The sequence below is a fragment of the Rattus norvegicus genome, chromosome 6 (assembly GCF_036323735.1).
Source record: "Rattus norvegicus strain BN/NHsdMcwi chromosome 6, GRCr8, whole genome shotgun sequence".
Classification (NCBI taxonomy): domain Eukaryota; kingdom Metazoa; phylum Chordata; class Mammalia; order Rodentia; family Muridae; genus Rattus; species Rattus norvegicus.
Genome location: NC_086024.1, coordinates 137999271 through 138015125, shown reverse-complemented (window position 1 = coordinate 138015125; position 15855 = coordinate 137999271). Strand labels below are relative to the sequence as shown.

Here is a 15855-nt window from a genome sequence, read left to right as displayed (position 1 = left end):
GCTGCTGCTGCTCACTGCAGGAGACACAGGTACAGAGACTTGGCCCACCCACCGTAGCTGCGGTACTCCTCTAAGAGCCTGTTTGCTCATGTCCAAGTTTCTGCAACTGAGATGTTTAAACGAGAACCTACTGCTCAAACTGAGAGCTCCAGCCACTCAACCGAGTGCTCTGCCTACTGCCAACTGTGGCCAGGGCCACCCATGGGGACATCAGGGCTCTGGTGCCAGTCAAGTACATCAGCGTAAACACTAGTGCTCACCTATATGCCATGATAGGCCTCAGCCCTCCAGAACTCCCAGCATGCTCTGCCCTCTCCACGTGCATACAGGCACACACAACTGCTTGTCCCCAGGCTGGCAGCAGATGCTGTAAGTGCAGCACAGCCTCAGATAGCATAGCCTGAGCTACATGGCACCCAAGGAGCTGGTAAGGCTAACCCTAGAATCTAGGGCCACACCCATGCTTCCATTAGGAGCCGCCTGCAGGGTCCAGTCAGGCGCAGCAGGGCCATGTGTGGGGGAACATCCAGCCTTGTCCTCCCTGTATCATCTGATCCCAAGGATCTAAGGTCTACGACTCACTGGTCTGTGTACTCAAGAAGGCTACAGAAGCCCCAGATCCACCCAGTCTGGCAGAAATGAGCAGGTTTTCAGAGACACGGGCCTGGGATCTACCATGTTATCCACCTGGCATTGAAGGAAGCAAAGCAGGAACATGCCTGCCTACCCCAGAACCCTAACAAAGTGTCCAATCATGTGTTAGCTTTAGAGCCAAGAGTGGGCAGCTACACTGAGGCTCATAGCAGGGGAATGGCCATGAGCTCCTAGAAATCCAGAAGGAACAAGAAGGTTCCTAGTATATAGGCTATATAGGCTATGTATGACTTTGGCTGGCCTGACACACCCCACTCCCAAAGTACCGGGACATCCCAAGCAGAGAGTGGAATGGAGACAAGTTTTTGAATTTTACACATCCATTTCCCCACACTTTTAGCCTCCACCCTAGGTGGCATGTAGGTACCCCTGGGGTTCCAGTAATGGAACAACCAAGTCCCCAGACCAAGGATCAAGTATCTGCCAAAGACTCCCAACATCCCAGCAAACACAGGCCATGGTAGAAGAAGTTACTGGGGTAAGAGGCCAACAAGACCCCTAGTATACAATAGTACATGTGCACTCAAGGCTATATGGACAGAGCAGATGGCTCTACATTGTAGTCCTGTGGCCAAGAAGCCACCCAGGCTAACGGAAATGAGAGGAAGAGGAGGAAGAAGAGGAAGAGGAAGAGGAGGAGGAGGAGGAGAGAACTTCGTACAGGTAGAACTAGTGGCACCAAAGACCACTGACTACCCTGGTCTGTGACCAGTGTCCTCTGAGTCCTGGGTGTACACTCAGGTCCATGAGGGCACCTGTCTCAGACAGACCAGTTTGTGCTGGGAGATGAGGCAGAGAACTGGCAAGACCCCAAGGCCACCCTGAGCTCGTCCTCAAGAAGCATAGGCTAGGGCTGGAGAACAGAGTTAAAAGCACTGTGCAGGGACTTGGGTTCAATTCCCAGCACCCACAAGTCACGATGCCAGTTCACAATCATCTGTGACTCCAATCAAGTCCAGGGGACCCAATGTCCTCTTCCAGCCTCCTCCCACATGGTGCACAGACATACGTGCAGACAAAACATCCATACACATACGCTAAAACAATCTTTTAAAAATGGTTTAGACATGGCCCCCAAGAGGTCACAGGGACTCACTCCCAGCCTCTCCTGGTGGGACATCCAAATCTAGGCAGAAAGACACTGACCCCAAACAGGGCAGGCAGACCACTGCTGCCCCATGGTGCTGAGTGAGTACACTTACCTTATTGAGCTCTTCAATCCTGCGGATCAGGTACGGGTTGCTGGAGGAGTTCTCAAAGTAGACATAGTCTGCAAACAGAGATTTGCATATATGTGTTTTACATAAACACATAGCACCATTCCCACCATTTTTAAGGCACCCTACCCCCATCCCTGAGGGGCTGGAGAGCTGGCTCAGTGGTTAAAAGCACTGGTTGCTCTTCTGGAGGTCCTGAGTTCAATGCCCAGCAGCCGCATGGTGGCTCACAACCATCTATGTGATCTGGTGCCCTCTTCTGGCACGCTAGTGTACATGCAGATAGAGCACTCTACATTAAATAAATCTTAAAAAAAAAGAAAGCCCCCCAAGGAATTGACTGGAGCCTCAGGCAGACCTTGGCAAACCCTATGCCACTGGAGCACTAGATGGACAGAACCCAGAGAGGATGTTGGGCCACATCACAGCTGTTGAGGGGCTAAGGAAAAGCAAGAGAGAGGGGCTGCCTGAGAGGGTCCGCAGCCCTCAAACATCCAGTATCAAATGCCTTCAGGAGCACAAGTCTTAGTGGGGACTGACTGCAGCTTCGCTCATAAATTCCAACTACAAAGCTACCCTGAGGCCCTGCTCAAAGCTACTAGGCACCTTTCCAAGTAGCTGTTGAATGAACAGTGTGTCTACCCTTCACCACCGAAGACTGTTGCAGCCCAGGACATGCCCAGCCTCTTCCAAAGCAGAAACAACAACCACATAGAACACAGGTCATGGCTTCTAGGAGATCATACACACCAGCAGGGCAGTCACCTCAGAAGTACGAGATGTCTCCTCTAGGGTCAGAGAGACATAGGGCCTCAGAGCCTACGAGCATAGTCCCAGGGGGACCGCCATGACCCTACAAGGCCTCCTGGGACTATCAGGTCAGCACAGACTTCAGCATTTTGGTGAGGTGACATGGCCTTCGAATTTCTCACTAGCTCCACAGAGAGACATGAACATTTGTGAAAGCTGGCAGACTCAGTCTGGACAGCTCAGACTACCCCACTCCCACAGGGCTCCCCAGTGCAGAGAGCAGGCTAGACTGTCCCACTGTCACGCTGGGACTCCGTGGAACGAACCCCTCCCTGAGTGAGCTGACTAGAAGGTCCCTCCAGTTGAAATGGGCCCTGGACAGAGCCAGTGACTGCAGCTCCTTGCTCCCATTCAGGCACACTCTTGCAGGCACAGGCCTGTCACCATATTGTTTCCTGAGCTGTGCCAACTACCAACAGGTCAGCCACATTCTTACAACTCCCTTGCCAGTGCTCAGGACGGGGAAGGGTCTCCAAGAAAAAGCAAGGCCCAAGGAAGCACTGGGTAGGGATTGGAGGAAGTCTCTGGGCTCAGATGTGGGACCCTCCTAGAACACCCTGTGATAGCAACCTGATGAATTTCATCAATCTGGATAATTTCTTAATAAGACTAGTTTTTTAAAAAAGGCATCCACACTCTAAAATTTCAATTTTACAAATCACAGCAAATTAAACCCCAAACTATTCATACTCGCCAAAAACTGGAATAAAATCAAACGTCTCCCAAGTAAAGGCAAACAAGCAGGGTGCCCGGGGGGGACACCTGAGAAGCAGGCACTGAGATAGCTCCTCTCGGGGCAGGCACATAGACACCCAGGAGCAGGAGATGGGCACTGGAGTGGGGAGGGGGTGGTGCCACACAGGGCACGCTCAGCAGCAGCAGTGGCCCAACGACATGCCGCTTGCGAATCTCAGAGGTACCTGCCCAACAAGATGGGGTATGCTAGATGCACAGCATACGTCAGTAGGAAAACCAAGAACACAGAAAATAAAAACGAACAAAAAAAAAAAATCAAAGAAACTAAGAAGTGATTAAAACATTGATAAAAACCACCCGCCATGAGGGCAGAAGCGTCCCTCCAGGTCCAGGGCTGTGAGGCGGGAGAAGGAGCGGAGAGCCTCCTGCACCTGTGGGAAACAGTGATGCACGCCTCCCAACAGTGGCAGCTCAGGAGTGGCAGCCTCTAAGAGCCTGGTCTTGATACACACACACACAGACGGTGATAAGACAAATGCATGCCTGTAATTCCAGCTCAAGGATCAGATGCCCTCTTCTGGCCTCCACGGGTACTTGCGCTCGTGCACATGCCCACACAGACGCATGATTGAAATGGTACTGTAATAGGTATCCACAGACTACAACAGAGATCCGCACATTTCTGCAGATCCAGACAGTAGAAGTTAGGCAGGCAGGTGAAGCCTGAACTGAGCAAAACACGCAGGCACAACAAAACTTCCAAATGCTTTATTGAAATTAAAATGTTTTAAATGTACAGATGGATCGATGAGAAAACGGTTTAGGGGGTGAACAGCTCAGGGTCATTGTTCTGCTCGAGCTCTCAGTGAGACAGCAGGCATGGGATCTGTGTGCAGAAACTGCTCTGAACAGACACTGGCGGATGCAGAGCCTGCTACATACTCCAAGTGTGGCCGGAGCAAGCGTTCTCCCTGCAAGTCAGGCTGTGAACACAGTCCTACAAGTGTCTCCTTCCCGGGCTATGGCCACGTCAAATCATCCTTGGTACCAACGTGGATTAAAGTCCAGGCTGAGGCTACATGGCAACAGCCTGACTGCTAAAGGGACAGAGACTGAGTGACCAATCATTAGTGCCACGTGCTGGCCTTGGCTAGTGGTGGCACACCCTTCTATTCAAGGAGCGAGAACCCGAGCTGGACAGCACTGTAGTCACTGTAGTTGGTATTCCTAGCAAAGGTCCCGAGGGCAGTTTAAGGAATGCTCCAGCCCTCAGCAAGAACTACAGTGCCGACCAACCTCTCTGGGGCTGCTGAGGCCAGCTCCTGGCACAGACACGAGCGTCTGCCAGAGAGGAAATATTTCTGCTTAGACCTCCCATTTTATTTCTCCCCAGTAAGGATGAACTTAACGCAGTCTAAGCTGGTCAAACAAATGCCATGTGGCCTTGGGCGGGATCACGTCACAATGAACTCAAACAGCACCACCAAGCATGGAGCAGGAACTAACTCTAAGTCATTCATTGCTTAATAATGGTGATTGTCAGTGGTCTGTCTTGCTTTGGGAATCTTCCACTCTGGTCCAAGTTTAAGCACTGGGCAGACACCATGCTGAGCTGTACTCTGGGTCAGATCACAATGTCCACCCACCCTCTGCTTCATAGTGTTCACAAACCCTGGCCAGCCACGGCCCTGCAGTCAGAAGCCGTCTGCGGCACAGGCTCAGTGAGGTGTGGCTGCCTTTCTGGATCTTCATTTGTCCCCCCCCCCACCCTTCTGCGCCATCCCGTCACACATCTTAGCAGAGTCCTCTCCTGCACGCACCACCCATGCTCTCCCAGCTTACAGACTGCTTCAGAGGCTCACGTGCTCTTCCGATCCCTGAAATCAACGGCAGTGCAGCACACTCCTTTTTGACACATCCTCATTTTCTGAGGAGGCTCCCTTGGTCTGAAAGTCTCTCTCCCACACAGTAACGGAGTCCTGGCTATTGGACAAACTTTACCATTCGAGGTAATCAGTGACTGGTGCCACTCTCTGCCACTGCCTTAAAACCACAGCAGAGGGGCTGGGGATTTAGCTCAGTGGTAGAGCGCTTACCTAGGAAGCGCAAGGCCCTGGGTTCGGTCCCCAGCTCCGAAAAAAAGAACCAAAAAAAAAAAAAAAACAAAAAAACAAAAAAACAAAAAAAAACCACAGCAGAGTCCCTGATTCGCATCACAAGTATATCCACAGCACACGCCTGGGCTCAAAACAGTAAGGGCCCCATGTCCACAGGACCTGCAGTGTGTCAAGCACACACAAAACCAACAGCCGCTGTGACACTGTTGTCAGAGGAAATACGTATTTGGTCTCCATCCTCACTTCCTGGCACATGGCTCCTAAAACCCTGGGGACCTTCAGGGAGATAAGAGTGTCTTTTGTGTGTGCAATTATAAGATATGGGGTGCCTCCACAGATGCATGACAGAAGGCTTGGTCCCCAGCTTGGCCATGTTGGGTAGGGCCCGCATACCTTCCTGTTTTGTGCTTTTAATGCTTCAAGCCACCGTAAAATGCCCAGTTTTGTGCCATCTTGCATTTCTACCCAAATGCTCTGTTCTGTCACAGGCCCGACAGCAACTCAACTGACAGAGACCGGAACCTCAGAAACTGTCAGCCAAGACAAACTTTCCTCCCCGCAAACCGGTAGTCTCAAATTATGACAGCAGTAAACAGTTGACTAACCCAAGACACCCATAGACGGTTATACCAGACAGACAGACAGACAGACAGACAGACAGACAGACAGACAGACACAGACAGACAGACACACACACACACACACACACACACACACACACACACACCGTCGGGAGTTGGGACTTTCAGCTTCTCATCTGTGTGCCGTGTCCTATGTCATGAGCCAGCAAACATGGCAAGTGTTTACCCTGCAAACTGTTCCAGCAAATTAGTGGAACCTGAAGAGTGTCAGGGGAGCCTTGGTCCAAAGCGCTCAGCCAGGAGCACAGCCGCCACAGCCATGGGTGCACAACCAGCCTGTGAGCATGGGATCTGGTGAGCCGAGCCCTCAGCTCCAGGTCTGTGTGGTCTGCAGGCAGATGGCATCAAAGCTCTATTGAATCACAGCATACCCAGCCCATCCACAGAGACCTGGATGGCTGCCACTGTGAGAGCCCCACACCACCATGTTGGATGGCAAAGCCACAGTGCTCTGTACTGTGCCCGAGGAGGACAAGCGCCTTAGTTACAGCTCAGAATCAGCCACAGGATATACACTTTAGCTTCAGTGGCCATGTTCCAATAAAACTTTATTTATGGGTAAAGAAATTTGAATTTCATATAATCTCATGTCATGAAGTATTCTTGTGATTTTTTTCCCTCAACCACATAAAAATGTAAACGCCATTCTTAGCTCATGAGTCACACAAACCTAGGCAGTGCCGTTTGCCAGTACAGTTTGCCAGTCTCCAAGAGGCCCTGCCATCAGCCAGGGTCATCCAAATCTCACTAACTTGTTTGCTTTGTAGAAATCAACAAGCCAGAGCCGGCAACTAAGAACCCTTGCAGCCAAACCTGACCTCCATTTCCCAGAACACAGAACACAGATGGTCCAAGGGAAGAATAGGTTCCCCTAAGTTGTCCACGTGTGCACTCCCGCAAACATGTGCGAGCACGCGCACGCACGCACGCACACACACACACACACACACACACACACACACACACACACACGAGAACAAGCCTGTGCTTTATATAAATGTAAAATATCATATTTTAAAAATCAGCCACAGTCTGAGCAGTAGCAGCACATGTCTTTAAACCTAGCACTTAGGAGGCAGAGGCAGGCAGATCTCTATGAGTCTGAGGCCAGCCTGGTCTACACAGTGTGTTTCAGGATGGCAAGGGCTACACAGAGAAACCCTGTCTCGAGAAACCAAACCAAACCAAACCAAACAAATCAGCAAGAGTCAGGCTTAGTGGCACACGGCTTTAATCCCAGTTCTCCTGAGGCAGAGGCAGGTGGATCTCTGTGCCGTTGAGGCCAGCCTGGTTTACATAGTGAATTCCAGGACGGCCAGAGCTGCACAGACAAAAACGAAGCCCAACAGGCAGTTCTCCACTTTGACAGGGAAGCTGGCACTGCTCTGTAAAAGCTACAGTGACCCAATGCTACCGTGAGCTACAGGTCAGGACTTGCACTGGCAAAGGCTGCCAGATCAGATCACCATCGAACAACTGTCCGTCAACCACCCTAACCCCAGCATCCCACATCCTCACCAACAGTGCTGTCAAGGTGACCCAGTGGGAGAAAGTCTCTTAACCCTCACAAAGAAACTAACAAGATGGATCCTAAAGTCAAACTTTTTCTCTGTAATAAAGAAGGATAAAGACTTTGCAATCTTGTGTTCTAAGAGACACACAAAACACGACCGCAGCCCTCTGAAGGGTCTGAACAGACTATAAACCAACATTTGGGGCTGGGAGATGGTAGAACAGCACTGTCCAGTATAAGCAGGCCCTTGGTTAGACTTCTACGTCACAAAATAATAAAATCACCTCACAGTTCATGACAGTAAGAACACAATCCAACTTAAAAACCAGGGAAATGGGGGTTGGGGATTTAGCTCAGTGGTAGAGCGCTTGCCTAGGAAGCACAAGGCCCTGGGTTCGGTCCCCAGCTCCGAAAAAAAGACCAAAAAAAAAAAAAAAAACAAAAAAAAACAAACAGGGAAATGCCGGGCAATGAATGGTTACGCCTTTAATCCCAGCACTGAGGAGGCAGAGGCAGGCGAGTTGCTCTCTGAACCCAAGGCCAGCCTGGTCTAACATAGGGAGTTCCAGGACAATCAAGGATACATAGAGTCTCTGTCTTTTAAAAAAACAAAACCAGAAACCACAAATAAAAAGCAAAAATCAAACAGCACAACATGGTAGCCACATCTTTAATCCCACATAGCAGAGGCATCAAGATAGGCAACATGAGCTAAATAGCAAGACCTGGTCTCAAAGAGCCAAACTAACAGAACACACAGCTGGGGACGGGACGGGGACGGGGACAGGGGCAGGGACGGCACACTGCGGGCAATATGAACTCATGAGAAGCCGAATTTACCATTTACCAGGGAGCTCGAATCAAACCCCACACATCCTCCAACCACTGCGCGGCAGCGTTGACACAGGGGTAGGTTCTGGTGCCCCCAGGGGTGAAGCAATGGCTATGTTAGCCAGACAGCTGCCCGTGAACGCCTGAGTTCACTGTACAATCGTACATTTTTATTCAGGAGAAATGAAAACCCTTGAAGTACACACAAAGCTCACGGATCTGGGGGTTCGCGGTGAACAGCTGGAGAGGGGCACTACTCAGCCAGAGAGAGCCAGTCGCAGGTACTAATTCCCATATCCACACTGTGTGGTAGAGCAGCCATCTTAAAGGAGGGTTCCGTCTACATGACAGACACAGGAGTAGTTGGGAGAAGGGAGACGTCCCACCAGGAAACAGGTAGGACTATGGCAATGTTCTAAAGGTCTGCAGTGACATTTGTCAAAAGTCACAGACCTAACTGGGTATGGTGCCCACCTGCAGTCCTAGCACTGAGGAGGCCGAGGCAAGAGGATCACACAAACACAGGAGTTCAGAGGCAGCTGTCCTGGCTGGTGGGGGGGGGGCACAGAACCACACCTCCTGCAGTCACCTCAGACACGGACCAAATATTGACACTGTTCTCTGATTCAAAAGGCAAGGTCCCCAGGAGCCCTTTGACCCCTCCCCTCCCCCTACAGACACAGAAGGGATTAACACCTGCAGCAGCATCAACCCATTCCCAGAACCTGTCTGTCTTGTTCTCAGCTAGGCCCAGCCGAGTTTGTGGCTGGGTTGGTTTTCAGCTCCAGTTTATGGATGACCTGTCCAATGGACCCTCCGGGAAGCATGCTAATCCCTCAGCTCTCCAATGCTCTCCCCCTGCCCAGTGACCTAGGCATCCCTGTAGTTGAAGGTCCCACTTCTAAGGGCACTCATTAGACTTCACCCTGGCCATGGTCCATCACCCAGCCAGCACCCGACTACTCCCGAGTCTCCTAGCTCAGCTTGGCCTCCACTCTACCTCAGATGGCCTTTGGTAACACGGTGATGACCACACTGGCCCCACAAAATCTAAGATGGGAAAGAGGCCCAGACCCTACAGGAGCAAATGACCTACAATCCCCAGTAGGGGCACCCAGTATACACAAGCAGTCAAATGGCCCAGGAAGGCCACATAGCCCCATTACTACGTTCTGACTGCTTCAGGAGATAAACCAGCAGGTTGTCTTGGCTTCTACTGACCTACCAGTGGCCTCGTGGTTCATTTTCTAGTGGGTGTGGGGTACACTGAGAACATGCCTACCATGGTAGCCTTGCCTCTGACCCTGGTTCTTCAGGATATCACGCACTACCCCTGCACACAGCAAACTTGCCTGTGAACCTCACCCTAAATAATAAGAACCTTAGAGTCCCCCTAGATCTCAAGAACAGACCCTGTGGGCACAGCTGGGGCTCAGAGCAGGGCGCTGGGTAACAGCTTCCACAGTGGCTGTAAGTAGATCAGTTCTGCTCCGGATCATCTCCCTAGAGAGGCATCACAAGTCAGCTGCCTGGGCCAGAAGGGACTACAGGGGTGCGGCATCCTATGGGAACATAAGGTCTTCCAGGCCCAGGGATGCCAAGGGCCCAAATTAAGCACACAGGTAGACTAATCCTGTCCAGGAGCAGGCAAAGGGACCACATCTGATCTCATAAGCTAATGGCCAGGGCCAGAGCCTTTCCCAGGTCCCCTTCCACAAAAGCAATCCCAGCAGCCCTCCTCCACACACTAGCTGATATGGGGTCCACAAAGACTTTGCCTACTGCCATTCAGGGATCCACGCTGCAGCACTTTCTATGGGCACCCTGAGGAACTCTATAGAGGGCCAGGGCCCAGAGAGACAACTCTAGGCCGAGAAGCAAAGAAAGATGCTTTCTGTAATCTTAAAACTTCCTAAGAACAGGTTCGCCGTGAAGCAGGTGCATGCTGGGACAGGACAAGGATTAGGAGCAACTGGCCCCAAGCGGGACAAAGATTAATGTTTGGCCAGGAGCACCCAAGTGTTCAACAGTGCCAAGCTGGGACAGAGGGGCCTGTGCCTGTCTCAGGAACTCACCCTAACATCCCTCGTGCCATGTTCAAGTGAAATTCTGCTTCACAGGGCACCAGCACCCTGCTCAGTAGGACAATCTTGGAGGTCCTTGTAGATGGGTGCCAGTGCCATTAGCCTGTATAGAGGGAAGCATCGTGTTCTGGGATTTAGCCACAAGACTGTTACTTTGGACCATTTACTTGTTTTAGTTGTTGCTAATACAGGAGTTTAATGCTAAAATCTTCCTCCTCGCAATAATTCACAAGGCCAGTAGCAGGCACACAGCGCACCTCTGGCCCCACACAGGGGCAGACTGGCCATGCTCAGTAGGCTAAACAGGATGGGGAAGCCTCTGTAGGGTGCTGTGGGCCAAGCCTGAAGGAGCACTGCCCCACACCCCTCCAGCACAAATGATGGCTCAGTGGCTTAAGAGACTGAGAGGTCCCATGCTGCTCCATAGACAGGCTACAGCCTTGGGTCTGGCCTACTTCTACAACTCCTGCTATGGATGCAGGCTTGAGGGAAGAGAGTCAAAACTTGTGGGGTTTTCCCTACAACAAGTGCTGTGGCAAAGGGCAGGACCCAGAAGCCTCCACAGGGCTCCCCAAAATAGCACAGACACTAGGACATTGCACACGGTTAAGCTCACAATATAGGCATTCCCTTATAACCCTGGAATTTTCAACCATGGGAATGTCTTAGTCAGGAAGTCTCAGCTGGCCAGGCAGTGGTGGTGCACGCCTTTAATACCAGCACTCCAACCCTTCCCTGTGCAACATGGTTCCTGCTGATTTGGCCCCTGCTTCCTCTGACTCTAGGCAGGTGGATCTCTGAGTTCTAGGCCATCCTGGTCTACAGAGTGAGTTCCAGGACAGCCAGGGCTACACAGAGAAAGCCTGTCTTGAAAAACCAGTTATAGCTCAAGAATAAAAATCACTGGGGCTGAAACTATGGTTCAGTGGTCCAGCCCATCAGCATCTCACTCAAGGGATGATCCCCAGTACCACGTACTTCAAACAGACAAACAAGTCGGGCAATGGTGGCACACACTTCTGACATCAACTGGAGGCAGAGGCAGGAGGAGGACCTCTGAGTTTGAGGCCAGACTGGTCTACAGAGTGAGTTCCAGGACAGCCAGGGCTACACAGAGAAAGCCTGTCTCAAAACAGCAAAATAAGGACTGGAGAGATGGCTCAGTGGTTCAGAGCACTGACTGCTCTTCCAGAGGACCTGAGTTCAAATCCCAGCAACCACATGGTGGCTCACAACCATCTGTGATGGGATCTGAGGCCCTCTTCTGGCGTGTCTGAAGACAGCTACAGTGTACTCATATACATAAAATAATTAATTCGAGAAAACTAATGAAGCAAAAAACAAAAGTGTCATTAAATACGAATGATGACTTAAATAAAAACCCAAGGTGGGAAAGCAAGAGGCTGGTTCTGGGCATAAGACACAACACCCCAGGCCAGGGAGGGACAGCTGTGATGTGGCTGTGGCCTGCAGGCTGTTGCTTCCTGTAACATCCCACAAGCACAGTCACTCAAAGACAAGGGGTGACTCCTTAGCAAGAGGGAATACTGCACAGGGACTTGCAGTAGCCCTGCAATTAAAGAGAAAGGCACCTACGTAGGAGACTCAAAGCGATGTCTGCTCCTCTGTTCAAAAATGCCACCCAATTTTATAGCAGGTATGAAACACAGGTGCCGTAGGATGTCCTCAGCCTCCATCCAGCTCTCAGCAGGGACAGCCTCCCAAACCCTTGCCCAACCTGAATATTCAACAAGCCACGTCTTAAGAAGCAGTCTGTATTTCCTCCCTGGCTGACCCCTTGGCCCAAGTGTTCTGCTGGCTCCTGCAACCTCCTCTCCCATAGCTTCACCCAGCCCAGTCCACCCTGACAAGGCTTCCAGACAAGCTTGCCAGAGAATACAGGACGCCCAACATTGTGTTCCAAGTCACAGTCCTCAGTGTCCACATGGCCTCCACAGCTGGGACACACTCACACTAGGGCACGGCAGTTTTCCTGAAATCTAAACCTGACTGGGCATCCTGTACTTTTCTCTGCTGCATGTGCCAAGAGGGTAGGGCAGGGGGAGAGAAATCCCAACCTAGGTCCCCACCAGTCACTCCTCTGAACGGATTTCCCAGGGGGCCAGAGCCCAGACAACAGACTGAACCAAGGCCTGCTCAGAGAGCCACAGTGTGTCCTCTCGTCTGGGGGCCTGAGAATCTGGCAAGCAGTGACTGGGGCAGGAAGCCAACAGCCAACACCCAGAGCACCACCGCAAGGCCCTGCTGGGACTCCCAGGATGGCACTAGAGTTCTCTATCCAAAAGGCCTATAGGGGCTGAGCCTTCATCTGCCATAGATACCCTCCGGGGACTGCTACACTGCAAGGCACTCCAGGCAATACAGGTGGGACCCCAGACCATGCTTGCCAGCTAACATACACAGAAATACAGACCTATCCCTGCTCCCACCATACATAAGCAGAGGCTCAGGGTCCAGCCACCTACCCTCATGGGACCTCGGACAGGCCAGGACACCAGTTATGCCCTGGAGGAGCAGCCGCAGGACACAGGATGAAAAAAGGGTGGATCCCTAGCCATGCCGTGGGCAAACAGATACAAGTGAGCCAAAGTCTGGGACCTCCTTCCCAGCCTGCTAGGGCCCTGGCTACAGCCCTGTCAGGCTGGCAGGCAGCTGTGGGACTCTTAGAAACGGGCTGAGAACCCAGTGTCCTGCAGGCCATCTTCCTCGCTCTCACCACCTCCCACTGCCTGAGTCCGATGCAGGAGCCCAGACCTCTACTTCTGCTATTCATTCATTTCTTCAACACATCATATGCCATCATGGGCCAGAAACGCTGTGAACTGGGGGTGCAGGTGGGGGTGGCTCAGTGGTCAGGGTCCTACACAGAAGTGGTGACAGGTGTTCCTAGGTGGTCTCCCACTCCAAAACACACTCATGGCAGAGCCCAATTTTGCTAGTGGGGGAGCAGAGACTCATCTACATTTAGGCTGTGACCAGAAGGAGGGTCTCTAAATCCAGAGAAAGAACAGAGCCAGGGACCGGGATAATGGGAGCCTTTCACAGGCAAAGGAGGACCTTTGAAATGAGGGAAGCAGAGGTAGAGGCTGAGGGAGCAGCACTTCACAGTGAACAGGAAGGGGGGATCTGAATGCAAAAATGGTTTCCCCAGGCACAGTAAGGGGCAGCACCTGGGAAAAGGCCACCTGGGGTGCCAGGAGCAAAGCAGAGACACCCCTGCCCCCCCCCCCCCCCCCCCCGAAAGCGGGCCAGAAAGCTTACAGGATCCAGTGCTGTGGCCCACTCCCTCCGGGACTGGCAAGACTGAAACATCAAGGACCAGCCCCTCCTCACAGGGCCTCAACACCCTAGGCTGTGCCCTGTAGCAGGAGAGGGACTGCTGTGGGTGGGTGGATGACCCATCTGCGTGCCCAAAGCCACAGAACTGAGCTGGCTGGGTCCCGCTGGTGTGAGATGGAAGGAAAAGACCTAGGCACTTGGAGGGTCAGGGTCACCCGCAGGAGTGGTGACGGGTGTTTCTGGGTGGTCTCCCACTCCTGCACACACACAGCAGGGCCCAACATTGCTAGTGGGGGAGCAGGGACCCATCCACGTTTAGGCTGTGACCAGAAGGAGGGTCTCCAAGTCCACAAAGAGCAGAAGGCTATGGGATGAAGTAACTGTAAGGGTCAGCATGGACTGGATGTGTGCAAGGCCATCCCAGAGTGTCCTGGTCATACACACAAACTGGGGGAAGGGCTGCCTAGGGCCCAACAACAGGGGGTCCAGCCCGGGCAGAAAGGCCCTCATGGCCCCAGGTCAGTAGGGACCTCTGGCCTTCCAAAGGCTAGTAAAGTGCCTCCTTTGCTAGGCTAGGGTGAGCAGTAGGGCAGAGAAAAGTTTGGGGTGACTCAGACCTGCACTTGGGATGTAGGCCCCCTGCAGTAGCCAACCCCCCCTCCCAGGAATCCCTGCTAAGGAAAGCCCCTCGGTCCGGGCGAGCTTGTGGCCCCTGCAACAAGGTTCCCGGTGCCTGCACACCTAGCGGGTTCAGTGCGGCCCCAGAGGAGACCGCTCGCCCCCCGACCCCCAAACTCCTGCTCGCGGGACCGCAGCCAGAGCTCCAGAGGCACGTGCTCCTGCTCAGGGGCTCCGGCCCGGACCCAGGCCCAGGCCTCGCGCCGCCGGGCCCGCCGGCCACGGGGATGCCCTGGCCACTCGCCGCTACTCCGCGGGCCACCCCCGGCCCCCAACAGGTGGGCATAGCCCCCTCCCAGCGCCGCTCTTCCCCCCGCGCGCGCGCGCCCCGGCACCGGCGGCCCAGGGGCCATTTTGGGCCGGGACGAGCACCGAAGACCAGAACCGAGCCTCGCGGGCGGGGCGCGAGCGCGACGGGGGCGGGACGGGGGGGAGGGGCGCGGGCCGCGCGCGAGGGCGGCGTGGGGGAGGCGCGGAGGCCGCGGCGGGGCCGGGAGGCGCGGGCGGCGGGCCCGCGGCGCATAAAGGCCGTGGCGGGGCCTTACCTCCGACCCTGTACATGTTGGCGGCCATGTCCGGGCCGGCGGCGGGGCCGCGGGGCGCGGGGCGCGGGCGCGGGCGGCGGGCCGGGCGCGGGCCGGGGCGGGGGCGGGCGCGGGGGCGCCGGCGGGCGGTTTAAAGGGACCGCGCTGCTCCGCCGCCGCCGCCGCCGCCGCCTCCGAGGCCGCCGAGGCCGCGCAGGGACGGGAGGGCCGCGGCGCGGGCGGGAGAGGAAGAGGAGGAGCGGCCGCGGGCGGCGGGGAGGGGCCTCGGGCGCCGCCGCCCACCGCGCGGGCCGTTACCCGACCCCGCGCCGCGCCGGCCCGCGCGCCCCTGGCCGAGTGGCCCTTCTGAGCCCTTCGCTCGTCTGGTCCTCGGCATCCCCTGATCGCCCTCCCACGACCCCTCCCGCCTATCTCTCAGCATCCCGGGGTGGCCATCGCCTGGCCCTGGCATCCCGGGTGGCCCTCCTGTATCCTCTCCAAAGTGGTCCTCAACATCCCCGTGTGGCTCTCCCACCTGGCCCGCAGCATCCAGCTACTCATCCCGGGAGGTTCTTCGAAGCCTCCGCTGGAGTGGCCCTTGGCATCCCCAGGTGGTCCTCAGGAGGCCCACACCCTGTTTCCCTAGGAAGTACTCCTGCAACCTGTCCAGAGTGGCCCTAGACATCACTGATGGCTCTTCTGCCACCCCTCCGGAATGATACTTGGCTTCCTCCAGTGGCATTCTCCAGGCCCAAGCCTGCCTGGACCTCAGCACCCGTTGGGTGACCGG

The 15855-nt window shown here is 54.1% G+C and overlaps 1 protein-coding gene across 7 annotated transcripts in view; it reads right to left on the bottom strand.

Annotated features, from left to right (window-relative positions):
* The window catches only part of Mta1 (metastasis associated 1), a 38852-nt gene extending 23571 nt beyond the window's left edge, over positions 1 to 15281 (bottom strand). For 3 of the 7 annotated variants that reach the window (XM_039112879.2, XM_039112882.2, XM_039112886.2), the window contains exons 1-2: positions 15087 to 15281; positions 1857 to 1924 (exon numbers count right to left, since the gene is read on the bottom strand). In XM_039112879.2, the coding sequence (XP_038968807.1) occupies positions 1857 to 1924; positions 15087 to 15114 (96 nt within the window). In that variant the 5' untranslated portion in view covers positions 15115 to 15281. 7 annotated transcript variants of the gene reach the window in all.
* Positions 15282 to 15855: the final 574 nt, after the last annotated feature.